Source organism: Pan paniscus, chromosome 3, assembly GCF_029289425.2.
Source record: "Pan paniscus chromosome 3, NHGRI_mPanPan1-v2.0_pri, whole genome shotgun sequence".
NCBI lineage: Eukaryota > Metazoa > Chordata > Mammalia > Primates > Hominidae > Pan > Pan paniscus.
In genome coordinates, this window is record NC_073252.2 from 73320832 (window position 1) to 73347562 (window position 26731).

The 26731-nt window shown below is 39.6% G+C and overlaps 1 protein-coding gene and 1 long non-coding RNA gene across 4 annotated transcripts in view; one reads left to right on the plus strand and one right to left on the minus strand.

Annotated features, from left to right (window-relative positions):
- The window catches only part of LOC134730276 (uncharacterized), an 83007-nt gene extending 72506 nt beyond the window's left edge, over positions 1 to 10501 (plus strand). The window contains exons 8-9 of the long non-coding RNA XR_010111975.1: positions 6288 to 6411; positions 10159 to 10501. This is a non-coding gene — a long non-coding RNA (uncharacterized LOC134730276). The remainder of the gene's footprint in view (positions 1 to 6287; positions 6412 to 10158) is intronic.
- LOC100993147 (phosphoribosylaminoimidazole carboxylase and phosphoribosylaminoimidazolesuccinocarboxamide synthase) overlaps positions 1 to 26731 on the minus strand; it is a 56239-nt gene that overhangs the window by 2320 nt on the left and 27188 nt on the right. Inside the window, exons 1-9 of one of the 3 annotated variants that reach the window (XM_003806487.4) lie at positions 26517 to 26648; positions 26117 to 26183; positions 17151 to 17348; positions 12149 to 12327; positions 10426 to 10605; positions 10200 to 10313; positions 8317 to 8400; positions 6979 to 7159; positions 5267 to 5425 (exon numbers count right to left, since the gene is read on the minus strand). In XM_003806487.4, the coding sequence (XP_003806535.1) occupies positions 5267 to 5425; positions 6979 to 7159; positions 8317 to 8400; positions 10200 to 10313; positions 10426 to 10605; positions 12149 to 12327; positions 17151 to 17348; positions 26117 to 26183; positions 26517 to 26543 (1189 nt within the window). In that variant the 5' untranslated portion in view covers positions 26544 to 26648. Of the gene's footprint in view, positions 1 to 5266; positions 5426 to 6978; positions 7160 to 8316; positions 8401 to 10199; positions 10314 to 10425; positions 10606 to 12148; positions 12328 to 17150; positions 17349 to 26116; positions 26184 to 26469; positions 26488 to 26516; positions 26649 to 26731 lie in introns of those variants that run through there. The other 2 variants (XM_057302099.1, XM_055111527.2) reach the window with 2 other exon arrangements.

Sequence of the window (26731 nt, forward strand, 5' to 3'; positions counted from 1 at the left end):
ACAACTGAAGCAAAATAAGGGTCAAGGTAAGAGTACAAAAGTACCTGTTCTTAGACAAACTTGAGCTATGTTGTTTTGACAGTTTTCTAGCTAATCTTTGTCTGCATTTGAACTATTTTAATATTTTTGAGCAGTAAAAAAAGTCAAATCCGTAGAATAATTTTAGGAAATGTCAAGTTATAAATAAATATTAATAAGATCCAAGACAGCAGAATAAAAAAGTAACATCCTAGGGGCCACATGTCTGCTCAGGCAGTGTCTTGAGGTGGTACTATTATGTCTAGTGTTTGCTAGAATCAGGGGTACTATTATGTCTAGTGTTTGCTATAGTTCCAAAAGCTCGATTTTCCCGATATTCTTGGAATTCATCGGGCTCTTTGACTCCCATTATCCCCAAGAACAGAGTCAAATACAAATCACAAGGCCAATTTACTAATTTGTATTAATACGTTATTTTATGGAGCTCCACCCCTTAATATGTGGTATTGGTCAAGTTACTTCACGTTAATTTATTCTCCTCTTCTGTGAGAAGGGAATTTTAACTAGTAGCTACCTGATGTGACACTTCAATGAGTTAATAACATAGATAAAGTGCTTACAGCATTGCCTGGTACACAGTATGTGCTCCAAGAATGTCAACCACTATTGTTAGCACGCTAGGTAGAGTGCTCCACTCTAATATTTGAAATAACCTGTGCCTCCTGCCCAGGACTCCCTTTCTGGTAAAAGAATAGCTTAAATTGCAGAAAAAAAAAAAGTTATCTAGTGAGCATGACATCAGAGATGAGAAATATGGGCAGTCTTCAGGATTTTACACAGGTTACTGTAAAACTACTCAAAAGATTATCCCCAATTCTAGTGATCATTATGTACAAGTCTTCCAGATTATTTGTCACTCCTGAAACAGTACTACTATAAAAACTGCCAATTTTTTGCTTATCATGCTCCCCTTTTGTAAGCTCCATGGATATCTATACAATTCCTCTGGCATAAATTTGGTTACAGCTTTATTTGTAGCTGCTGATTTTTAGCTTGAGACATTTGTATAGTCACATCTTGTTAAAGATAGCTTAGGCACAAAATTTAATTCTCAGAGCCTATAAAAACAGTGAAGGAAATAGGCATGAACACACAAGGCCAGATAACAGCAGTAACATTTTGGCAACTGAAAGGCAAACACAGTGGTAGCTAAGTTAGCACACCAAGAAAACTTAATCAAAATTAGCTGGCATGGTGGTGCATGCCTGTGATCTCAGCTACTTGGGAGGCTGAGGCAGGAGAATCGCTTGAACCCGGGAGGCGGAGGTTGCGCCATTGCACTCTAGCCTGGGCAACAGGAGCGAAACTCCATTAAAAAACAAAAAACAAAAAAAAAAACTTAATTCTAAACTGAAAGCAGGGAAAGATGAGAAGCAACATGACTGACATTACAGAACTCCCCCAAAGGGTGACTGACTAAATTAGTGGCACCAGATACCTTTGGAAGGGAATAGGGACTAATAAGAAGATGATTGACTCGAAGTCTAAGAAGAAGCTAGGTCCTCAAATCTCCTTCCCCACTCCATCTACCTGAGTAACTGCCTCTTTAAAGCACTGTAGCAATTTTTTTTTCTTTTTAAACATTATTTTTTTCTGAGACACGGTCTCGCTCTGTCATCCGGAGTGCAGTGGTGCAATCACGGCTCACTGCTGCCTCAACTTCCCAGGCTCCAGTGATCATCCCACCTTGGCTTCCCAAGTAGCTGGGACCACAGGCGTGTGCCACTATGCCTAGCTAATTTTTGTATTTATGGTAGAGACGGGGTTTCGCCAGGTTGCCTAGGCTGAGCTCAGGCAATCCACCAATCTCTGCCTCCCAAAGTGTTGGGATTATAGGCATGAGCCACCAAGCCAGGCCTTTAATTTTTTTGAAGGTAAAACAGACTTCAGTCTTGGCGTCTTTGAACTAGGGGACGCCAGGCACAGACAACTTTTGTTCTCTGAGTAATTCTGGTCAACACTTAAGAAAATACCTAGACACTAATGTGAGGGGTTGTTTGAAGAACAATCCCTACCAGATACACCCCACAGTGAAGCCCAATTTTGACACGGACCACCCACTTGAAGTTTCCAATTTTTTTTTATAGTACTCCACTCTTAAAAGCGCAAACAGCCAAGGATTACCAGACAGCTGAAGAAAGTAACTATATGCAACAGACTATAATCATCTCCAGAGAACAAAAAAGAGCTTTTGGAAATTTAAAAACATACAAACACAAACAACAACAACAACAAAAACCCAGAAAACAAAAACCAAAAGAAATATAAAAACATTGTGTAAAAAAAAAAAAAAAAACCCAGAGGCAGTGGTTCCTACCCAATCCCAACACTTTGAGAGGCTGAGGTGGGAAGATTGCTTGAGTCCAGGAGTTCAGGACAAGCCTGGACAACATATGGAGTGCCCATCTCTACAAAAAGTAAAAAAATTAACCAGGTGTGATGGTGTGGGCCTGTAGTCATAGCTACATGGGAGTTTGAGGTGGGCGGATCACATGAGCCCGGGAGTTCAAGGGTCCAGTGAGATATGATCATGCCACTGTGCTCCCACCTGGGCAACAGAGCAAGACCCTGTGTCAAAACAAACAAAAAACACCTGTATCCAAAATGAAGGCCGGGCACAGTGGCTCACGCCCATAACCTCAGCACTTTGGGAGGCCAGGGCAGGCAGATCACCTGAGGTCAAGAGTTCGAGACCAGCCTGGCCAACATGGTGAAACCACATCTCCACTAAAAATACAAAAATTAGCCAGGTGTGGTGGTGCACACCTATAATCCCAGGTACTCGGGAGGTTGAGGCACGAGAACCGCTTGAACCTGGGAGGCGGAGGCTGCAGTAAGCTGAGATTGCGCCATTGCACTCCAGCCTGGGCAAGAGAGCCCGACTCCGTCTCAAGAAAAAAAAAAAAAAAAAGAAAAACTCAATAGAAGGGTTGGAATGTAAAATTTAGGAAATATTCCAGAAAGTATACCAACAAGACAAACAAGTAGAATAGAAATCAAGGGAAGCCCAAATTTGAATAAATTCAAAAACGAGAAGAGAGAATATGGAGGGGTATGAAAATTAAATAATTCAAGGAAATGAATTTCAGATTAAAAGAGCTCACTGAAAGTCCATAATGAAAACAGACTCAGCACATCACATCTGTGTAAAATTTAAGAACAATGAAAACAGACAAAAGATCCTGAAAGATTCCAGAGAGAAACAAAATTCATAAGAAACCTAGAATCAGACTGGTGGAAAAGCAATGGAGTCCTCAACTGTGGATGCTAGGAGACAGTGGAGTAATAATGCTCCCAAAATTCCAAAGCAAAATGATTTTCAGCATAGGATTCTATTTCTAAACTATCAAGTATAGGGCTTCAATATACACATTTTAGATACACAAGGTATCAAAATTTACCTTTTATATTCTTTTGCCCCCAAGTTCAAGAATGTACTCCAACAAAATAAAAATAAACCAAGTAAGGGGAAAACATGGGAGATCCAAGCCTAGAGAAAGGCAAAATGAGTCTCCAAAATGATGGTAAAGGGGGATCCTAAGACAACAGCAGTACAGGATGCCTAGAGAGAAGCCAGTCCACTGGACCAGGTTGGAGGGCTCAAAGACTTAATATACTTGACACATATCAAGACTGGATATATACAGATATGAGAAAAGTTAGGGATTTTAGTAATAAAGCAAATCTACTGAAACAATATTGACCCTCATAAACTGCAGAACATCAGATCATATCTTGGACTATGATGAACGAACCACAACACTGTTATGTGATCCAGTTCCATCAGCCAAAAGGGGACTTCCTTATGTTATTATCTTTTATCCCCAATTTTTTATTTTGAGACGGAGTCTCACTCTGTTGCCCATTTGGAATCCATTGGTACAATCTTGACTCACCTCTGCCTCCCAGGTTCAAGCGATTCTCCTACCTCAGCCTCTGAGTAGCTGGGATTACAGATGCTCACCACCATGCCTAGGTAATTTTTGTATTTTTAGTAGAGATGGGGTTTCACCATATTGGCCAGGCAGGTCTTGAACTCCTGACCTCCAGAGATCTGCCCACTTCAGCCTCCCAAAGTGCTGGGATGACAGGCATGAGCCACTGCACCCAGCCTTATCCCCAATATTTAAGAATAAAATTGTATTCTCTCTACAGAAGTAACACGATCACATTTACTTTAAAAAAAAAAATCAATACCATGAATTCTTGGGAAAAAAATATCTAAACTTGATTTTATTACAGATCTCACCATCAGTTTATAGAAAATATAGGGAATGGGAGAGCATGTTTACCACCACCTAGAAATGTAAGAAGCCAAATCCAAAATATAGAAAATTCTATTGAAAAAATGAAAGGGAAAAAGGGAGGATGAATTGTTATATATTAAAAAAATCAAGAGATTATCAACTAAATGCAATATAAGGACTGTGGTGGATCTGAACAAACAGATGAGACAATTAGAAAACTTGGACCCCAACTAAAAATTATACCTTAAGAAACTACCACTAGTCTTTCTTAGGTGTGAATATGGTATTGAAACTGTGTCCCCAAGAGTTAAAAGATACCAACAACTAACAGAAATTCTTGAGTTTGCAGAATGGTAGATTAAACAATATGGCCAACTAGAGTCTGCACAGAACCAGCTTACTGATGTCACAGGCCCAATTTCCACCACAATTCATTCTAACTCCCCCAAATTTACACACGTGATCCATGGAATAACATGAAGAGATAACTGCACATGCCCAAGGACTTTCTAGACCTCCCCTTTCCTTCCACCAATCACCTACTAATCCCAGAATCTATCCCCTAAACCTTTTCTAATAAAATTGCTGCCTTAAAGCCAGCACAGATTTGAGCTGGACTCATGTCTCCTTGTTGGTCAACTTGAAAGAGGAAGCCTTTCTTTCTCAAAAACCTGGTGGCTTAGATAGTACTGGTTTCTAATGCATCAGATAGTGGGCTCCTTTTGTTCTATAACAATATCATGATTATGATTTAAAAACTAGAGCCTGTATTACTTAAACATATACTTAAGTATAAATTACTATAACGTCTAAGATCTGCTTTAAAATAATCCAGCAGGAGATGGTTGTAGACACAACAAGATGTTAAATGCTGAAGCTAGGTCATGGGTACATGAGATTTTATTATGCTATTCTGTCTACTGTTGTGCATCTGTTACATGCTTGTAATGAACAGTTTTAAAAAATTCAATGTATCTTACCACTGGGTAGTCGAAGAGAAGACCACACATCCTGAGCTCCCCAGTCTGGTGTGAGGGGAGGACAGCTGATAACTGGATATGCAGTGTTCCCAGACATCACTGGTCCCAAACCATTACTTCTGCCTGCCACTGCCACAAATACAGTAGGAATGCCATCCCCTAGGGAAATAACAAGTGTATAATTATGCTAAACATTCAAAACAGATTTAAAGACAGGGTTTTTTTTTTTTTTTTTTTTGGTTTAAGGCCTATATGTTTTAATTGAGGTCCTTGAATAGTCTTCTCTGAAAAAACATAAAAGATACTATTATTACACATATATTCAAAACATAAGGTTACTCTGCCACTTACTATAAGTCAAGTAATAAAGTAGCTGGAATCGGTTTGGTTGTTTTTGAGATCTACATTATAAAGGGGATAGCAGGGTGTCAGTGAGGGAATAGCTCATAGGCCTCTTCTACTGCTGCATAGGCTGGCCAAAGTGAAGAATGACACCATCTGAACAGGTGTCTTTCTTGACTGGGTGGTCCCTCAACTGGTGCAGGGAGAACCAGTTAATATAAACTAGGGGTTTAGGGACACGTCTTCAAACAAGAGTTGAATGAAAGTTTAATTAATATAGTGTCCCCCAAATTTTAAGGCCCTTTGATACATTTTTTAACATAATCTCTTAAGCAATTCATTCTTTGATAAATTTATAAATTATCCTTCTGTTTCCTAAAGCAGAGATTTGTTAACCTAGAATCCAAAATTGTATGTATTTGCGATTTTCTGAAAAGAGTTCTAGAATTCATTAGCTATCAAAGGAGTCTGAGTTCCCCCAACCTCCCACTCCCCCAAAATTAGTAACTACACTTCCATAGCAACAACCTGTACACGAAATAATCAACATTTTTTTCCAGTTGAGAAACATTTGGTTGTAAACCCAGGGCTCCATTATTTTAGATCACTGCTATACCATTATTTTTTATGTACTATATTCTGAAACTGTTCTTTAATTTCCTATCTGACTGCCTCCCAGGAAAGGGTGGCAACTAAAGATTCCCGAGAGAACCGGCTATTTCAACCTCCCGCCTCCTGTAACTGTGGGGGCCTATTTTCTATTGGAGTATATTAGAAGCAATGCTCCAGGGGCTTCTTACCAGGTAAGGATGCCAGAGGTTCTCATCATTCTAGTCTTTGTTTTCTTTTCATACTTGCATTTTTAATTATTTCTCCCTGCTCCTTTCTTTTCTAAGCTTCTAGAATACCTTAAGCTCTTTGGAGGTGAGTATTAAGAAAGCCTAGCGGCCAGACGTGTGGTGGCTCATGCCTGTAATCCCAGCACTTTGGGAGGCCAAGGCAGGCGGATCACGAGATCAGGTCAAGACCATCCTGGCTAACACAGTGAAACCCCGTCTCTATTAAAAATACAAAAAATTAGCCGGGCATGGTGGTGGGCGCCTGTAGTCCCAGCTACTTGGGAGGCTGAGGCAGGAGAATGGTGTGAACCCGGGAGGTGGAGTTTGCAGTGAGCTGAGATGGCGCCACTGTACTCCAGCCTGGGCGACAGAGTGAGGCTCCATCTCAAAAAAAAAAGAAAGCCTAGTATATCATGTGTTTTTCCCTTAGAAAAGTGACAAAGCTCTTTTTCAGCATTATTAGTCTAAAGTGTGTAATTACTTTTAGCAAAATCAGAAATACCTGAAATGTCCATATTACTTGTGGTTTACCTTCATACTCAGCTTTAATCCTCAGAGTTTCATCTGGTCCTTTATGTGCAGATGTTACTCGAAGTTCACATGGAATGCCAAAATTTCCACAGGCCTTCTTGATTTTTTCACAGTGACCAAGATCAGAAGTAGAGCCCATCAACACTACAACCCTGCACTGACTTTCTGATTTCAAAAGCAACTGAAGAAAAAATACGTGGATATGAAAAGAACATAAAAACAAAAATGAATAAATGAGCTAGAGTTTGTAGTAAAATTATATCTGGGCCCAATATTTTCTTTCTTAACAGATCAAATTTAAGACAGAGACAAACAACAAAAAGACAGGATTTATTTTTAAAAATCTCAATATATAAAGGAAAGTGGTCTTCATCATTAAGACCTAAAGAATTCAATTTTTATCAGACAAATTATTTAAAATAAACAGTAAAGATACTCAAAATCTTTTAATTTTCAGGAAATTATAATACAAAATATTTCATCCTAAGACCTTTAGTGCACTTTGTTTAATGGAAGCTTCAAGGTATGATTAGCCAAATCAGAAGTCGTGTTCTAAGTCTTTGTAAGTTAATTGCTTGTAACTCAAAATATATATTCCTATAAGAATAATGTTCTCAAATGTGATTATGACCCTTGCATAATCACAAACCCCATTCAACTCCCAGAATTATAGTAATACCATAAAACTTAAAGGAATATTTAAAGTCACACAGATGCTAATGGAACTCTGACTAGCAGTGCAGGTGAGTAGGAAATATAAGGTTTCTCCTACGGGGTAGGGAGGAGACAGATTCCAGGTTTCCCCAACAGGATCTGGGAGGTATGTATTGGCCAGCTTAACAGCACGGAGTTCCAGTATACTAGTAAGGATAGCCCAGCTGATACATTTCCTAAAAGTGTTCCTCACTTTCAAAGTCACTGAAGAGCTGGGCGTGGTGGCTCACGCCTGTAATCCTCGCACTTTGGGAGGCCGAGGCAGGGGGATCACGAGGTCAGGAGATCAAGACCATCCTGGCTAACACAGTGAAACCCCGTCTCTACTAAAAATACAAAAAATTAGCTGGGCGTGGTGGCCAGCGCCTGTAGTCCCAGCTACTCGGGAGGCTGAGCTAGGAGAATGGCGTGAACCCGGGAGGCGGAGCTTGCAGTGAGCTGAGATGGCGCCACTGCACTCCAGCCTGGGCGACAGAGCAAGACTCCGTCTCAAAAAAAACAACAACAAAAAACAAAGTCACTGAAAAGGAAAGCACTATACTCTCCCATTTTTTTTTCTTTTGAAACAAGGTTTTCTTAGAAGAAAAACACATAATACATACAGTTTTACTATAGAAGGTTTACCTCTACTCTCTCTGCAACCCACTCAAAGTTTTTCTTTACCATTTGGAGCCCTTCAGGAGTTACTTCTTTGAGGTCCCGATAAGACTAGAAAATAAGATAGAAAGTTTAGAAAACAAGTATCTCTTGCTACCTGAAACTATTTGGTTTCTGAGTTTTGGGGAGGGATTATGAAGAGTTTGTATAGCAAGGGATACTTCTGAAAATGCATCTTTTCACTTCCTGAATTAAACTAGACAAAGTTCCATAGTAAAGTATACTTTTATTTTCACTTAAGGTTAAGTGTTTTCTGTACTAGCAACTACAATTAACTGCCTTGAGAATTTTTATATATTAAGTATAGAAAGGGTCTTGCTCTAATTTTGTTTTCTGTTATTTTTTATTTTAAATACATGTGCAGAATGTGCAGGTTTGTTACATAGGTATACATGTGCCATGGTAGTTTGCTGCACCCATCAACCTGTCATCTAGGTTTTAAGCCCCATATGCATTAGGTATTTGTCCTAATGCTCTCCCTCCCCTTGCTCCCCACCCTGCAACAGGCCCCGGTGTGTGTTGTTCCCCTCCCTGTGTCCATGTGTTTTCAGTGTTCAACTCCCACTTATGAGTGAGAACATGTGGTGTTTGGTTTTTCGTTCCTGTGTTAGTTTGCTGAGGATGATGGCTTCTAGCTGAATCCATTTCCCTGCAAAAGACATGATCTCATTCTTTTTCTTTCTTTTTTTTTTTTTTGGAGACAGAGTCTCGCTCTGTCAACCAGGTTGGAGTGCAGTGGCACAATCTCGGCTCACTGCAACCTCCACCTCCCGGGTTCAAACAATTCTCTGCCTCAGCCTTCCGAGAAGCTGGGATTACAGGTGCCCACCACCATGCCTGGCTAATTTTTTTTTTTTTTTTTTTTTTTTTTTGAGACAAGGTTTCACTATCTCGGCCTGGTCTTGAACTCCTGACCTTGTCATCCACCTGCCTTGGCCTCCCAAAGTGCTGGGATTATAGGTGTGAGCCACCGCGCCTGGCCAATCTCATTCTTTTTTATGGCTGCATAGTATTCCATGGTGTGTGTATATCACATTTTCTTTATCCAGTCTAACACTGATGGGCATTTGGGTTGGTTCCATGTCTTTGCTATTGTAAATAGTGCTGCTCCTGTGCACATGTCTTTACAGTAGAATGATTTATATTCCTTTGGGTATATACCCAGTAATGGGATTGCTGGGTCAAATGGTATTTCTGGTTCTAGATCCTTGAGGAATCACCACACTGTCTTCCACAATGGCTGAACTAATTTGCATTCCCACCAACAGTGTAAAAGCGTTCCTATTTCTTCATAGCCTCTCCAGCATCTGTTGTTTCCTGACTTTTTTAAAACAGCCATTCTGACTGGTGTGAGATGGTATCTCATTGTGGTTTAGGTTTGCATTTCTCTAATGATCAGTGATGATGAGCTTTTTTTCATGTTTGTTGGCTGCATAAATGTCTTTTGAGAAGTGTCTGTTGTTTTATATAGGAGCAGAAATGTGGCCTGGTAACATGCAGGAGACTTGGGATAGAGTCCCAGATCTGTCCCTGACTCTAGTAATTGTGAAGATACCCATCCTCTTAAGACCCTTAGTTTTCATTTAGCCAAACAAAGATAATACTTGCTGTTACTGTTGTGACAATGTTATTAAGATAACAGATGAGAAATTTGCTTTATAAATGTAAAGTATTATTCCTATTATTCTTATATTAGGATACCAGAGACATTTATCTTTAAAAATAAACAGCGATCCACAAAACAGGTTCATATCATTAGGAACAATAATTTGCTTTTTCCCCTCATCTCTCCTTTCTCCTCTATCTCAGCTTGATCTCAAAAAGGATAAAAAACCTGAAGCATTATCTACCTGTTTGTCTTTCTGTTGGCTTCGATCTCCTGATGGCCAGAGTCTCCAGGAATCATTGTCAATAACATCAGCAAGAACAATTTCTTTGGTGGTTACATCAACACCAAATTCAATCTGGAAACAGCATGTCAACAAAGTTTTCAAAAACTATTTTATGAAAGCATCTCTCAACTATAACCTTTACTTTCAAATCCTGTTGTTTTATCTGTACTTGTTTTATCTGTACCTTCATATCAACCAGTGTACAATTCTGGGGCAACCAGGATTTCTCCAGTATTTCAAATATAGCCTGTGTAGCATGACTCATGATATCCACTTCAGTCTGGCCTATAACAAGTCCAGCAAAGCAAAATTTTGCAGCAATCAGCTGTTCCTCAGACCACTGTGGGTCATTATTGGCATCATCCTGTGAATAAAGTATAGTAGTACAATTAACTTCAATCTAAAATTTTTAAACTTTTCAGAAAAAACAACATCCTTTTCACCTTGAGCATGAACTCCTTAGAAATTTTTAGCCACAGCCGGGCATGGTGGCTCATGCCTGTAATCCCAGCACTTTAGGGGGCTGAGGTGGGCGGATCACAAGATCAGGAGTTCGAGACCAGCCTGGCCAACACAGTGAAACCCTGTCTACTAAAAATACAAAAAATTAGCTGGGTGTGGTGGTGTGCACCTGTAATCCTAGCTACTTGGGAGGCTGAGGCAGGAGAATCATTTAAACCCGGGAGGTGGAGGCTGCAGTGAGCTGAGAGAGCGCCACTGCACTCTAGCCTAAGCAACAGAGGGAGACTCCATCTCAAAAAAAAAAAAAAGAAAGAAAAGAAATTTTGATCCAGGTACAATGGCTCACACTGTAGTCCCAGTAATTTAGGAGGCTGAGGCAGGAGGATCGTTTGAGCCTAGGAGTTCAAGAGCAGCCTGGGCAACAAAATGAGACATCTAAAGAAATTTTTTGTTTACGATACTCCTTAATTCAAAGCAATTATTACTCCTCATTTTTTTCCTAGTTAGCTCCTGCAAGCAGAAAAAACTATTACTCTTAATTTGTTTACTCTCAATAGCACTTTAAAATTCAAAGTATTTAGGTGAGTAACTTATTCTAGGTCACAAAGTATTTCAAAGAATTTAACCTCTATAAACGAATTTAAACAGAATTTAAGTTTGTGATTTTTGTTTTTCCTTAATAACAGTCATCAGACATGACAGGAAGGCCAAAGCACATTTTAATCAATCAAATCTTTCCAAAACCACAGTTCTCATAACCTCCCGACCTCACTTTTTATTAGAATTTATACAGCACTATAATTTTTTAGGGACATTATTTGAGAATTCAAGAGACCTCAGACAAAGAGGTAAGTGAAAAAAATGAAATAATTTCATTTTATTCTCAGCAGTGTCCCAACTTTACATGACAATATCTTTATAAATTCTTGATCTATATAATCATAATACACACGTTTACATAACTCATTGATTAAAAAGCAAGACTGATATTGCTTCCCAGGCAGATCTATGCTTAACAGCATAAATCAAGATGGTTAAAAGCAGTAAAGCCTACAAAATTCATAACCACTGATTCTTACAACCTTTATTTATATATTTTCACTTACAAGAGACATTGTTAGTATAGTTTTCCTGTATTAGAATATAAAAATATTTCAACTAAATTTTAAAAAAATTAATTAAATGTTACTTTTCTCTTCTTCCTGTTAGTCATCTTGGTTCAAAGGTAAGATTTTCAGATGCTTTCTTTTTAAAATTTGATTTATCATTGTTAATGGAAGTGTACATTATTGACATTGGCAACTAGATAAGACAAATTTTGGAATGACATTTGCCATATCAAAATATCAAAAACTTTGCTTGAATATTTAAACCTTTAGAGTTTCTAATTATAAATTTATTGCCGTGTTACAGTAAGACATAAAACAGAGGCATAAGATAATTACCTTGAAAAACAACTCCACTTTAGGTGGGTAAAACTTATATCCTTCCTTGACACCAGGATTTCTTTTGAGAAAAGAACCAGTTGCTATTCTTCTGCAAACCCATTCAATTGGAATCATTTCACACTGGGGTGCAATGAAAGCTGTCTCCCCACATTTTCTGGTGAAGGCAGTTTTAATACCTACATATTGATAACCAAAGTTAAAAAAGGTATTGAAATGATATGTAAAAAGGTAGATCTGAGGCACAATAAAACTCTACCCTTTACAAGCAACAAAGAACCTCTATCAAAAATAAGTGTAATTTTTCTCTTTATTTAATGTAGATGCGGTCAGTTGTTGACTCAAACAGTAAGCAGCACATGACTATACATACAATGTATTGTTCAGCCATAAAAAGGAACGAAATTCCTGATACATCCATGCTATATAATATGGATGAAGCTTAAAAACACTAGGCTAAATGAAAAACACAAAATGCAAAAGAACAAATACTTACGATTTGACTTATATGAGGTAACTAGAATAGGCAAATTCAGACAGAAAAGAGAATGGAAGTTACCAAGGGCTAAGGAGTGGGAGGAATAGTTATTGTTTAATGCTACACAGTTTGTTTGGGATGATGAAAAAGTTCTGGAAATGGATAATGGGATGAGTGTACAACATTGTGAATGCACATAATGCCACTGAATTGGACACTTAAAAATGGTCAAACTGGTAAATTTTATGTATTTATCACAATTTTCTTTTAAAAAATATCAGGAGCCTATTTTATGGCAGATATTGTTCCAACCATTTTAAATACATCTTTTTTGTTTAATCCTCATAACATTTGATAAGATACTATTAAGATCAATCCAACAAAACAGGTAAGGACACTGAGACACAGTAGTAATGTCAGCTAGTATTAGGTAAAGCAGGATTTCCAACCTACCCTGTCTCTAGGAGCCGCCCACTTAACCACTTTGCTGTATTGCCTCTCCTGGAAGTGTTATTACATCACAGTACAAAGTAATGCTACAGCATTAACGTGATTTAAAATATCTCCTGGAAACCTACATGGGTTTGAGATAATGCTTATTTTCAGCCTGCATTACTATTTCCAATCCCAACCTAATCCTCTAGTCTAACTTTTATTATCAGGAAAGAATTGGGGATCTTTGCTGTTATATGTGTATCCGTACATGAAGGGAGCTTCTATTTATGGAAACCCTCCACTGTGCTAAGTGTGTTATATATGTTGTCTCATTTAACTGTGCATAAAATTTTGAGGTAGGTTTTTTTGTTTTTTTTTTGAGACAAAGTGTCACACAGGCTGGAGTGCAGTGGCGTGATCTTGGCTCACTGCAACCTCCGCCACCTGGGTTCAAGAGATTCTCCTGCCTCAGCCTCCTGAGTAGCTGGGATTACAGGTGTGCACCACCACGCCTGGCTAATTTTTGTATTTTTAGTAGACACAGGGTTTCATCATGTTGGTCAGGAACTCCTGATCTCGTGATCTGCCCACCTCAGTCTCCCAAGGTGCTGGGATTACAGGTGTGAGCCACCGCGCCTGGCCTTGAAGTAGGTATTATTATTTATACATTTTACAGTGAAAAAAACAGAGGCTCAAAGAAGTAATTTCACACACTAGGTCATGTAGCCATTTGGTAATGGAGCCTGGACTTGAAACGCACTGTCCAAACCCTACACTATTTCCTCTGCCCTCTCTTTGAATCTGACTCGTAAGACTCAAATGAAAAAAAGAAAGAATTGTGGTATGTTGCATGAACAGAAACCCTAAGGAAAAAATGAAAAGAGGGGAAGTAAAACTGTCATTTTAACCTTTAAAAAAAAAAATTAGATGCAATCTGTTGTTTAACTTTTAATGAATGATCAGGCTCATGGATAGACAGGTGACTTTAATCAATTCTCAACTTGGGGTGGTAACTACATCCTTGGTTTCAAGAGCTCTTCTCTCTTAGGTCTGTTAATCATTAGTCATATATTTGCTCATTTGTCTACCAAGCTGGACACAGTAGTATCCAATTTTATTGTTTTTAATATAAAGATAACTTCGTCTTAGAGAGAACCCCCCAATCCCAAGGAGAACCAAAAGCACATAATGAAGCTACGGTAATCATCTCTGCACAAAAAATCCCTAAAAGTTTCTAAAACAGACTCAGTTTAGATGACATAATGATGGCTTCTAATACTGCTAAATATGAAAGCAAATTCCATGACTGTGCATGGTGAGAAAAAAATTCCCATTGTTTATCTTAGTTGTCTACAAAGCTCAAAACTCTCATCCAGGTTACTAAAAAATGTTTATGTCACTGACACACTCTGGATTATAATGAACATATATTAGCTAGAATAGTAATTCTAGCTAATACATATGTCCCCATGGCCATCCCTCTTTTAGATCGGTCCAGATGCCCATCTGTGGTTTAGCAACTGTAGTACCATTCTTCATATACTATTATTACACTTAATGTAATTACAGTGAGTTTCTGTGAGGAAATTGGGATTTCATCATCACTAAGAAGGCCAGATTTTAATTTTTAAGTAATAAAACCAAATCCACAAATTGTATAACACAGTTATAACACAGTTATACTATTTCCACGGAAAAAGATTACTTCTTATTTATATAGTCCTTTACAGTTTGTTCCTGAGTGACAGTGAGAAAAGTAGAATCCTGATTTTCTGATTCTCATTCCGATGCTCTTTCCTCTCTACTTTCTACCTTAATTTGGAACACAACCCTGGTTGTAAAGAAAACAGTTTTAAATAGACCACTGATGGCCAACTAGATAAGGCATTTATTTGACTAAGCAAGTAAAAATCACATAAGGTTTAATGGAATTCCTAATATGTACCCTAAAACTAGTGTGTTTAGAAATTTAAAAAAATTCAGGTTTACTTAGTTTCATAGTACTAGACATAAAATCTGGAAAATATCTTTCAACATTTCCTGTGAACCAGTTAAGTTTTAGCTATGTTAAGTGCCAAATAAAGTAGTTTAAAGATAATTATTGGAGTATTTCATTTAGGTAACCATCCTTCCCTGTTCCCCTGATCACAGGACTCTTCAGAATTAAAGCAGAAAGTCCTGGACAAACATAACACAACTGAGTCACTCTAATTTACTTGTTATAAAGTTCTGGAAATGGATAATGGGATGAGTGTAAATACACTCAGAAAATACACTAAATAAGCAAATAAAAAGTCAGGCTTTATCTTCCATTACTTAATATAATCCTGTAGCTACGTGAAACTACCAAGGGTACACAGAAAGTAATCTTCTGACTGCTAACATTTTAGAGAGTTAAGCACTTTAAAAAATGTTTAAGTGAATGGGGAGAGTTAAAACTTGGGAAGAAAAAAAAAAAATCGATGGAACAGGCCGGGTGTGATGGCTTACGCCTGTAATCCCAGCACTTTGGGAGGCCAATGCGGGTGGATCACTTAAGGCCAGCAGTTCGAAACCAGCCTGGCCAATATGGCAAAACCTCGTCTCTACTAAAAATACAAAAATTAGCCGGGTATGGTGGCGTGCACCTATAACTGTAATCCCAGCTACTTGGGAGGCAGAGGCATGAGAATCGCTTGAACCCAGGAGACGGAGGTTGCAGTAATCCGAGATTGTGCCACTGCACTCCAGCCTGGGCAACAAAGCAAGATTCTGACTTAAAATAAATTAAAAAATAAATAAATAAATAGATGGAACACTTATCGGTATTGCAAAAGGAACCCAAAATTAATTTGATGCTCTCTTTAGAAATTACCTCAGTCATTGGGAAGCTACCAATCAAGAAACCTTGAAATAAAAATCTTAGATTCTGTGACTTAGGAACTCTGGAAGATCCTTTAAATTTACAGCAATACACTCACTTTCACAGCATAGAGGAATTTATGATGTAGATGACAATCCAGGTTTGCAATTAAATCTTTTTCACATTAATCAAAATTGTGAAATAGGATACTTTGGAAGAGACAAAACTACGCCAGGAATGCACTGACAATGTATTTAAATTACATTACCTTGTTATTTTGTGGAAGGCAGGTACATCTAACTTAACTGAAAACAAAAGCATTAAATCCCCTGTTGAATTTAAGAAAGATTAGTGCTACTAGAAACTCTAAGAAATGAAAGGGCAACTGGGAATATTGGAATTAAAAGTAAGGAAAGTTATTAAATTATAAAATTAGAATTGGCAAGAATGATAAAGAAAAAGCTTTTATTTCATAGGTAAGGTTTCGTAGGTTGAATGATCCAAAGCAATGAGGCTATTTACACTGTGCGGCAAGAGTTCAAATCTTTTCCTAGCTGAAATTTCATATACTACAGACCAACCAGCAATTGACTGAATCCCTGCAGAAAACCCCTTTATCCTAATTTCCTTCCCTTTGCTTCAAATACCCACCACACAATGTTCTGATCTTCATTTGGTCTTTTGAATCTATTTCTCTATTGAAAATAGAGCCTTCATTCAGTTTTTTGAACAGGAGGGCGCTCTGGGGTTTTAGTTCAAATATCTCACTTGGGGAATGGCAGGAGGAGAAGGTTTGGTTGCTGTCTTCAGCTACTTTTCAGGGCTTTCAAGTGGAAGAGGAATTTGAAATTCTGTATTATCTCCCAGAGGCAGAACAAAGACCATTTGTATAGAATTACAGGGAGTAAATTTCAGTTCTTCATCTGTTAGAACTGCTTAACATTAAAATGGGTTTCCTTCATAGTTAAATTCCTTTGGCCTTGGAGAGGTAAACTGCATAGAGAGTGCATGTGCCAGATAAAGATTACAGCAAACTTGTTAAGAATCCTTTTAATTCAATGATACTAATAATCCCAAACCAAATAAGGTGTTATAGTGAAGTTTAAGGGTTCTTGGTTTGATTTAAATTCACTTAGCTTTTGAGACATCTGCAAACAAGTTGTTCATATTAATGCCAACTTCACATGAAAGACGTCGACATGCTTACCAGAGAAGGTGAGAGAAGAGACTTTGAGGGAGCTGCTTACCTGCTTCCTGTAATAACCGAAAAATACAACTGGTGATTTTATTTGAGATTGCAGCTTTTCCTTCCAGGTGGTTTTTTCTAGCTGCATTTCCTGCTGTAATCTGGTCCTTGGACTGCAGGAGGACTTTTCCTGGACTATCTAACAATTCGTAGACTTCTTTTGTTTTACCCTCATACAATTTTTTACCAATGTTCAGTACTGTGGAAATAAAATGGAAATAGACCAAAATTCAGAAACTTCCTGAATGCTGAAGACTAAATCACCTAGAACAATTAATCTGTAAATATACAGTGATTAAGTAATATTAATAAAAATTAAATCATCTGTATAAAACCATATACTCTACAATGTATTTCTCATACCATCACATTTGATTCACATGATTTTGTGAAGAATTTTAATTACATAAATAATTGTAGAAATTAGTAAAGCAGAAATCAAAAGGGTTGAGGGTCATGCAGTTAGGAAATGTAAGAGGTAGATAAAATCCTAACTCCTCTGACATCAAATCCTGTGCTCTTTCCACTATTAACCTGCCTCTTATAGCAGAACCGAACTAGAATTAAAATTAATTAAGACCTACTTAAAGTAATGTAACTATACTAGTATTTTCACAGACACACTCACAGTATAGTATCTAAACTATCTTGCAGGAAAAAATATGCGATTTTTGCTGATATTTGCTTTTTTGTAGGCAAAATGGGAACATTCAGCCAGATGAGTTTCTTGATTTCAAGTTAATATTCAAGAGGAGGCATGCCATCCCATTGAAGTTAGCACATTTGGAAGCATCCCTCTCTATTTCTTAATCCTGTCCCTGCCCCCATTAATCCTTTCTCTTCACTAACAGTTGTAAGAAATTGTGAGGAAGTGAGCACAAAGGAATCCAATTTTGATGCTGGTCACAAAACCTAAGAAGTACACAAAAGGATGATTTAGAGAAAGAGTAAAGATAACAGATGTTTAGGAACTTAAAATTTCGAAAGAGAGAAATCAACCCTCATAATTCCACAACACTCTCAGTATCAACATTTTCCCAGTGTATCCATGTGCCAAGGGATGTACCAGTAAATAATAATTCCTGCTCTCAAGAGACCTGAGTCTGAGGGGAGCTGATATTAAATAAGACATCATAATAATAGAATGCAATAAATACAGACTATGGGACTAGTCTAGACATTAGAAAAAGAAGTCTACAAGAAAGTGACAGTTAGGTTGAAATCTGAAGAATGATCAAAATTTAGCCAAAGGAGAGAAAGGGGTAGGTAGTGTTGATGAATAAATACAAGGTGGTCAAAGTGGATTGCAGAACTTCAGTCTGGTTGGAGCTGGAGCTCTGGGTATATGTACATTGCTGTTGGGCAGGGGAAGGGGTGGGGGCTGCAGCTAAGTTGTAGAAAAGAATGGCAGGAGACAAGACTTAAGAGTTGGACAGGGGCCACATCACCAGCTAGTGGAGGTAACCATTAAACAAAGTAGTTGTAATTTAGTTAACAGTTGCCACTGTAGGGCACCTAATTTAGAGGATGAATCTCTACCCTCCCTAATGTAATGTCTAGACTCATTAACATGGTTTAAAAGTCCCTTTAAGTGCAATCAAACTAGAACTCAGGATTAAGAATCTCACTCAAAGCCGCTCAACTACATGGAAACTGAACAACCTGCTCCTGAATGACTGCTGGGTACATAACGAAATGAAGGCAGAAATAAAGATGTTCTTTGAAACCAACGAGAACAAAGACACAACATAACAGAATCTCTGGGACGCATTCAAAGCAGTGTGCAGAGGGAAATTTATAGCACTAAATGCCCACAAGAGAAAGCAGGAAAGATCTAAAATTGACACCCTAACGTCACAATTAAAAGAACTAGAAAAGCAAGAGCAAACACATTCAAAAGCTAGCAGAAGGCAAGAAATAACTAAAATCAGAGCAGAACTGAAGGAAATAGAGACACAAAAAACCCTTCAAAAAATTAATGAATCCAGGAGCTGGTTTTTTGAAAGGATCAACAAAATTGATAGACCGCTAGCAAGACTAATAAAGAAAAAAAGAGAGAAGAATCAAATAGACGCAATAAAAAATGATAAAGGGGATATCACCACCGATCCCACAGAAATACAAACTACCATCAGAGAATACTACAAACACCTCTACGCAAATAAACTAGAAAATCTAGAAGAAATGGATACATTCCTCGACACATACACTCTCCCAAGACTAAACCAGGAAGAAGTTGAATCTCTGAATAGACCAATAACAGGAGCTGAAATTGTGGCAATAATCAATAGTTTACCAACCAAAAAGAGTCCAGGACCAGATGGATTCACAGCCGAATTCTACCAGAGGTACAAGGAGGAACTGGTACCATTCCTTCTGAAACTATTCCAATCAATAGAAAAAGAGGGAATCCTCCCTAACTCATTTTATGAGGCCAGCATCATTCTGATACCAAAGCCTGGCAGAGACACAACCAAAAAAGAGAATTTTAGACCAATATCCTTGATGAACATTGATGCAAAAATCCTCAATAAAATACTGGCAAACCGAATCCAGCAGCACATCAAAAAGCTTATCCACCATGATCAAGTGGGCTTCATCCCTGGGATGCAAGGCTGGTTCAACATACGCAAATCAATAAATGTAATCCAGCATATAAACAGAGCCAAAGACAAAAATCACATGATTATCTCAATAGATGCAGAAAAAGCCTTTGACAAAATTCAACAACCCTTCATGCTAAAAACTCTCAATAAATTAGGTATTGATGGGACATATTTCAAAATAATAAGAGCTATCTATGACAAACCCACAGCCAATATCATACTGAATGGGCAAAAACTGGAAGCATTCCCTTTGAAAACTGGCACAAGACAGGGATGCCCTCTCTCACCGCTCCTATTCAACATAGTGTTGGAAGTTCTGGCCAGGGCAATCAGGCAGGAGAAGGAAATAAAGGGTATTCAATTAGGAAAAGAGGAAGTCAAATTGTCCGTGTTTACAGACGACATGATTGTTTATCTAGAAAACCCCATTGTCTCAGCCCAAAATCTCCTTAAGCTGATAAGCAACTTCAGCAAAGTCTCAGGATACAAAATCAATGTACAAAAATCACAAGCATTCTTATACACCAACAACAGACAAACAGAGAGCCAAATCATGAGTGAACTCCCATTCACAATTGCTTCAAAGAGAATAAAATACCTAGGAATCCAACTTACAAGGGATGTGAAGCACCTCTTCAAGGAGAACTACAAACCACTGCTCAAGGAAATAAAAGAGGATACAAACAAATGGAAGAACATTCCTTGCTCATGGGTAGGAAGAATCAATATCGTGAAAATGGCCATACTGCCCAAGGTAATTTACAGATTCAATACCATCCCCATCAAGCTACCAATGACTTTCTTCACAGAATTGGAAAAAACTACTTCAAAGTTCATATGGAACCAAAAGAGAGCCCGCATCGCCAAGTCAATCCTAAGCCAAAAGAACAAAGCTGGAGGCATCACACTACCTGACTTCAAACTATACTACAAGGCTACAGTAACCAAAACAGCATGGTACTGGTACCAAAACAGAAATATAGATCAATGGAACAGAACAGAGCCCTCAGAAATAACGCCGCTTACCTACAACTATCTGATCTTTGACAAACCTGAGAAAAACAAGCAATGGGGAAAGGATTCCCTATTTAATAAATGGTGCTGGGAAAACTGGCTAGCCATATGTAGAAAGCTGAAACTGGATCCCTTCCTTACACCTTATACAAAAATCAATTCAAGATGGATTAAAGATTTAAACGTTAGACCTAAAACCATAAAAACCCTAGAAGAAAACCTAGGCATTACCATTCAGGACATAGGCGTGGGCAAGGACTTCATGTCCAAAACACCAAAAGCAATGGCAACAAAAGACAAAATTGACAAATGGGATCTAATTAAACTAAAGAGCTTCTGCACAGCAAAAGAAACTACCATCAGAGTGAATAGGCAACCTACAACATGGGAGAAAATTTTCGCAACCTACTCATCTGACAAAGGGCTAATATCCAGAATCTACAGTGAACTCAAACAAATTTACAAGAAAAAAACAAACAACCCCATCAAAAAGTGGGCGAAGGACATGAACAGGCACTTCTCAAAAGAAGACATTTATGCAGCCAAAAAACACATGAAAAAATGCTCATCATCACTGGCCATCAGAGAAATGCAAATCAAAACCACTATGAGATATCATCTCACCCCAGTTAGAATGGCAATCATTAAAAAGTCAGGAAACAACAGGTGCTGGAGGGGATGTGGAGAAATAGGAACACTTTTACACTGTTGGTGGGACTGTAAACTAGTTCAACCATTGTGGAAGTCAGTGTGGCGATTCCTCAGGGATCTAGAACTAGAAATACCATTTGACCCAGCCATCCCTTTACTGGGTATATACCCAAATGACTATAAATCATGCTGCTATAAAGACACATGCACACGTATGTTTATTGCGGCATTATTCACAATAGCAAAGACTTGGAACCAACCCAAATGTCCAACAATGATAGACTGGATTAAGAAAATGTGGCACATATACACCATGGAATACTATGCAGCCATAAAAAATGATGAGTTCATATCCTTTGTAGGGACATGGATGAAATTGGAAACCATCATTCTCAGTAAACTATCGCAAGAACAAAAAACCAAACACCGCATATTCTCACTCATAGGTGGGAATTGAACAATGAGATCACATGGACACAGGAAGGGGAATATCATACTCTGGGGACTGTGGTGGGGAGGGGGGAGGGGGGAGGGATAGCATTGGGAGATATACCTAATGCTAGATGAGGAGTTAGTGGGTGCAGCGCACCAGCATGGCACATGTATACATATGTAACTAACCTGCACAATGTGCACATGTACCCTAAAACTTAAAGTATAATAAAAAAATAAAATAAAATAAAATAAAAAAAAAAGACTCCAGCCTATGAACATGTATATTCATGTTCATAAGTATATTCCTATATTAAAAAAAAAAAAAAAAAAAAAAGTCCCTTTAAGATACAGCCCTGGCTTACTGCTCCAAACTCTTATTTGTCTATTTCCTATCTAGAACTCCAACATCTTTAATTCTTATACAATCTTCCCCTAGCTTCTGACAATCTCTTCTTTCCTAGGCCTGGAAAACTTCCCTTCCATTTTGCTACACATCCTTCTTGTTTCACAAGCCATGCTGATTGAGTTTAGACTTTTACCCAAGAAGAGCTATAAGGCTTTCAAGTGCTAAAGCAAAACGCTATTTGGAAAGATCATTACGGCTTCTGTATGGACAATGAAGGGAGGAAGGGGTGAGTGAACAGAAACTAGAGCTTGGAAGACCAGTTAGGATGCTGTTGCAGTAACTTGAACAAGAAACGTCTGGCCAGGTGCAGTGGCTCACATCTGTAATCTCAGCACTTTAGGAAGCCAAGGAGGGCAGATTGCTTTAGCTCAGGAGTTCAAGACCAGCCTGGGCAACAGGGCAAAATCCCATCTCTACCAAAAAAACAAAAATTAGCCCAGCATGGTGGTGCATGCCTGTAGTCTCAGCTACTTGGGGAGGTCGAGGCCGCAGTGGGCCAAGATTTGCACTATTTCACTCAAGCCTGGGTGATAGAGTGAGACCCTGTCTCAATAAAAAAAAGGAAAAGAAAAAGAAATGTCTTGGTCTAAGGAAAGAGTAGTGGGCAAAGATGCAAGATATTTAAGATAGTAGCTTTGAGAATTCATCATGGAGGATAAAAGAGAGGGAAGGGTAAAGAACAGTGGGCCGGGAACAGTGGCTCATGCCTGTAATCCCAGCACTTTGGGAGGCTGAGGCGGGCGGATCACTTGAGGTTAGGAGTTCAAGACCAGGCTGACCAACATGGTAAAATCCTGTCTCTACTAAAATTACAAAAATTAGCCGGATGTGTTGGTGCACGCCTGTAATCCTTGCTACTCGGGAGGCTGAGGCAGGAAAATCGCTTGAACCTGAAAGGCGGAGGTTGCAGTGAGCTGAGATGGTGCCACTGCACTCCAGCCTGGGCAAGAGAGGGAGACTCCGTCTCAAGAAAAAACAAAAACAAAAACAAAAAAAACAGTGCCCAGATCAGATAAAGAAATTAACATTTATATATATTAATATGCAGTAAGCCCGGGCAAAGTTTGTATCTAACGCCCCTCCCCTTAATTTAGTTGAATCTGTATTACTTAGTCATTAAAGAGGGAAGGAATTTCAATTAATGGGTAGAAACAACATAAGAAACAACCATACGTGACATACCCTGCAAGTGCCAAAATGGTTGCTATAAATTTGTAGATGAATTCTGGAAAGATTGATGAGGACTGAAAATGATTCATGGAATTGAAATTTAAGAGTCTGGGAAAGCACAGAATTTACACAAAGGATAAGAAAATTCTAGGACTCTGCTGTCCAGTAAGGCAGCCACTAGAAATGTGGCTATTACAAGTTGAAATGTCATTTGTTAAAATATATACTGCATTCGATATAAAAAATTGTAAAATATCTAAAGAATTTTTCATCTTGACTCCATGTTGAAATGTATTTTGTGTATATAGGGTTAAATAAAATATATTAAAATGGGCTCACGCCTGTAATCCCAGCACTTTGGGAGGCTGAGACAGGCAGATCACTTGAGGTCAGGAGTTTGAGACCAGCTTGGCCAACATGGCAAAACCCTGACTCTACTAAAAAATACAAAAAAAAATTAGCCGGGTGTGGTGGAGCGTGCCTGTAATCCCAGCTACTTGGGGGGCTGAGGCAGGAGAATCACTTGAACCTGGAAAGTGGAGGGTGCAGTGAGCTGAGATCTTGCCACTGCACTCCAGCCTGGGCCACACAGAGCGAGACTCCATTTCAAAAACAAAGCAAAACAAACAAAAAACAAAAAAAAAAACCCTTTTATATATATATATATAAAAACACATTGCACCAGTTTTTTTATTATTTTAGTTTTTAAAATGTGGCTTATAGAAGACAAATTTACATTATATTTCCATTAGCCAACAATGTTCTGGGAAAAATAATATAAATAAAATGTATATAATGAAAAACAAACTTTGGTGAATTAACTTGACTGGAACATAGCTAAGGATTCACAGGAGAGAAAAATCAAAGGGCTGAAGAGGTAGAAAGGATAGCAGTATTCAGGATTTGAATGAAAAGGGATTTCAGACTGGACAGACTGGATTTAACATCTCTAGAGATGCCATTTTTGCCTTTGTGGCCACTTTTGCCTTTTAGAGACCATAAAAGTGACATTTAAGAAAAATCAACCTGCCAACGGTACACAAATGGAAAGAAGTGGAAGAGCAAAGATTTTAGAGATTTGCCATTTTAGAGGTACAGGTACCATGATTGCAAGAAAAATTCTGATCCTTGCCTTGATTCTAGGGAGTTGATACTCAATATCATCTGAATCTTTTTTGCTGAGTCTACAGCTTTTTTTTTTTTTTTTTTGAGACAGAGTCTCTCTCTGTCGCCAGGCTGGAGTGCAGTGGCGCGATCCCGGCTCACTGCAGCCTCTGACTCCCCGGTTCAAGTGATTCTCCTGCCTCAGGTTCCCGAGTAGCTAGGATTACAGGCATACGCCACCACGTCCAGCAAATTTTTGCATTTTTAGTAGAGCCGGGGTTTCACCATGTTGGCCAGGATGATCTCGATCTCCTGACCTCGTGATCCGCCCGCCTGGGACTCCCAAAGTGCTGGGGATTACAGGCGTGAGCCACAGCGCCCGGCCTGAGTCTACAGCTTTTTAAAATCTAAATTCAGTTACTTTCTATGTGGAAAAGAATGTACCCAGCAGCCACAAAAGCAATTTGCCTCACTATACATATAGCAACTGAGTGTGTGGGAAAAACCAACGTTTGTTTTTTTCCAGCATAAAGAGCAAGAACAATCTTTCCTGATAGTGCAACTTTTTTGCCTAAAGGTTTTGGAGTTCTTCAAAGCCATCGTGGCATCAAAGACTACTGGAACGAACACACATACACACACACACACACACACCATCATGGCATCAAAGACTACCTAAAAACACCCCCCCTCCCCAGCCATCATGGAATCAGACTACTTCAACACGCGCGCGCGCACACATACACACCCATGACATCAAAGACTAAACACGCACACGCACGTACACTCCCCCCAAGCTATCGTGGCATCAAAGACTACCTCACGCGCGCGTGCACACACACACACACACCATGGCATCAAAGACTACTTACACACACACACGCCCCCTAGACAGGTTTTTCTTTTTCTTTTTTGAGACGGAGTCTCGCTTTGTCGCCCAGGCTGGAGTGCAGTGGCGCGATCTCGGCTCACTGCAACCTCCGCCTCCGAGTTCAAGCGATTCTCCTACCTCAGCCTCCTGAGTAGCTGGGATTACAGGCGCGCGCCACCACGTCCAGCTAATTTTTTGTATTTTTAGTAAGAGACGGGGTTTCGCCATGTTGGCCAGGCTGGTCTCGTACTACTGACCTCAGGTGATCCGCCCGCCTTGGCCTCCCAAAGTGCTGGGATTACAGGCGTGAGCCACCAGGCCCGGCCTCTAGACAGGTCTTTCAAAAGTTTCAATTATTAACCTTCTTAGAAAGGTCATTAACCTAACGGGCAAAGCAAGACTCAGGTTTTGACGAATCAAGACTGATTTGCTTGTATTTTGCAATAGCTATTGATTATAAATAATACTTCCAGGCACCTTTCCACCCCTTGGCCATTTCTCGTTCTCCTCTACTTTGCTCCTTCTCCCCATCCCCGAGGCAGTAAAGTTCGGGGAGGCCCGGGAGCGCCTGGGCCACGTGTGCGCCCGCGCGGCTGCCTAGAGGCGCTGCTGCAGGGAGGCGGGACAGAGTTTCGCGGCTCGCACGTGGCCGCGAGCTCACGGCCTGGGGGTCAGGGAGACCGTGAAGGGCCCGGATCCCTGTTACTCACCCTCAGCTGTCGCCATTATCCTGAGTGGGCTGAGGGCTGCGACCGCGCCGGGAAGCGAGGCAGAACTCTAGAAAAGAGGGGTGGTCAGAGAGCTTCGCTGGGCGGGGAAGGAGGCGGGGCCGCGCGACCCTGCGCCACTCTTTTCGAGCTCCGCTACAGCCGCCTAACCCGGAGGGGTATGGGCGGAGACTGAAACTTGGATATCGGACGAAACAACGCCCCGCTGGCTTCCCGCCGCGCAGGCGCAGAGACGCGACCTCGCCTCTGGGCCTCCCCGCGCTGGCGCAGTGCCCGGACAGGCGAAAAGTGGCGCGCACTGGCGGCCCCTCCCCACTCTGCGGAAGCTCGCATACCCCGGCCCCTTCTCGGCTGCGGGAGCGGCTCAGAAGTTGGAGCGTACCAAGTCTTGACGGCCTGGGGGAAGCATGCAGGGAAGGGCATATGAAGGCTAAATGCTCTGAAAGAGAAATGAGGTTAAGTCCGTTACTCCCATTACGCTAGTGTTGGGTGCTGGAAAATAACGGAGATTTCCACGTGCAGCAAATACAGCTTTCCAGGCAGCTCTTAGGGGAAGGCTAGCTCCACCCTACAGCATCCGTGACCCCGCCCCTCAGC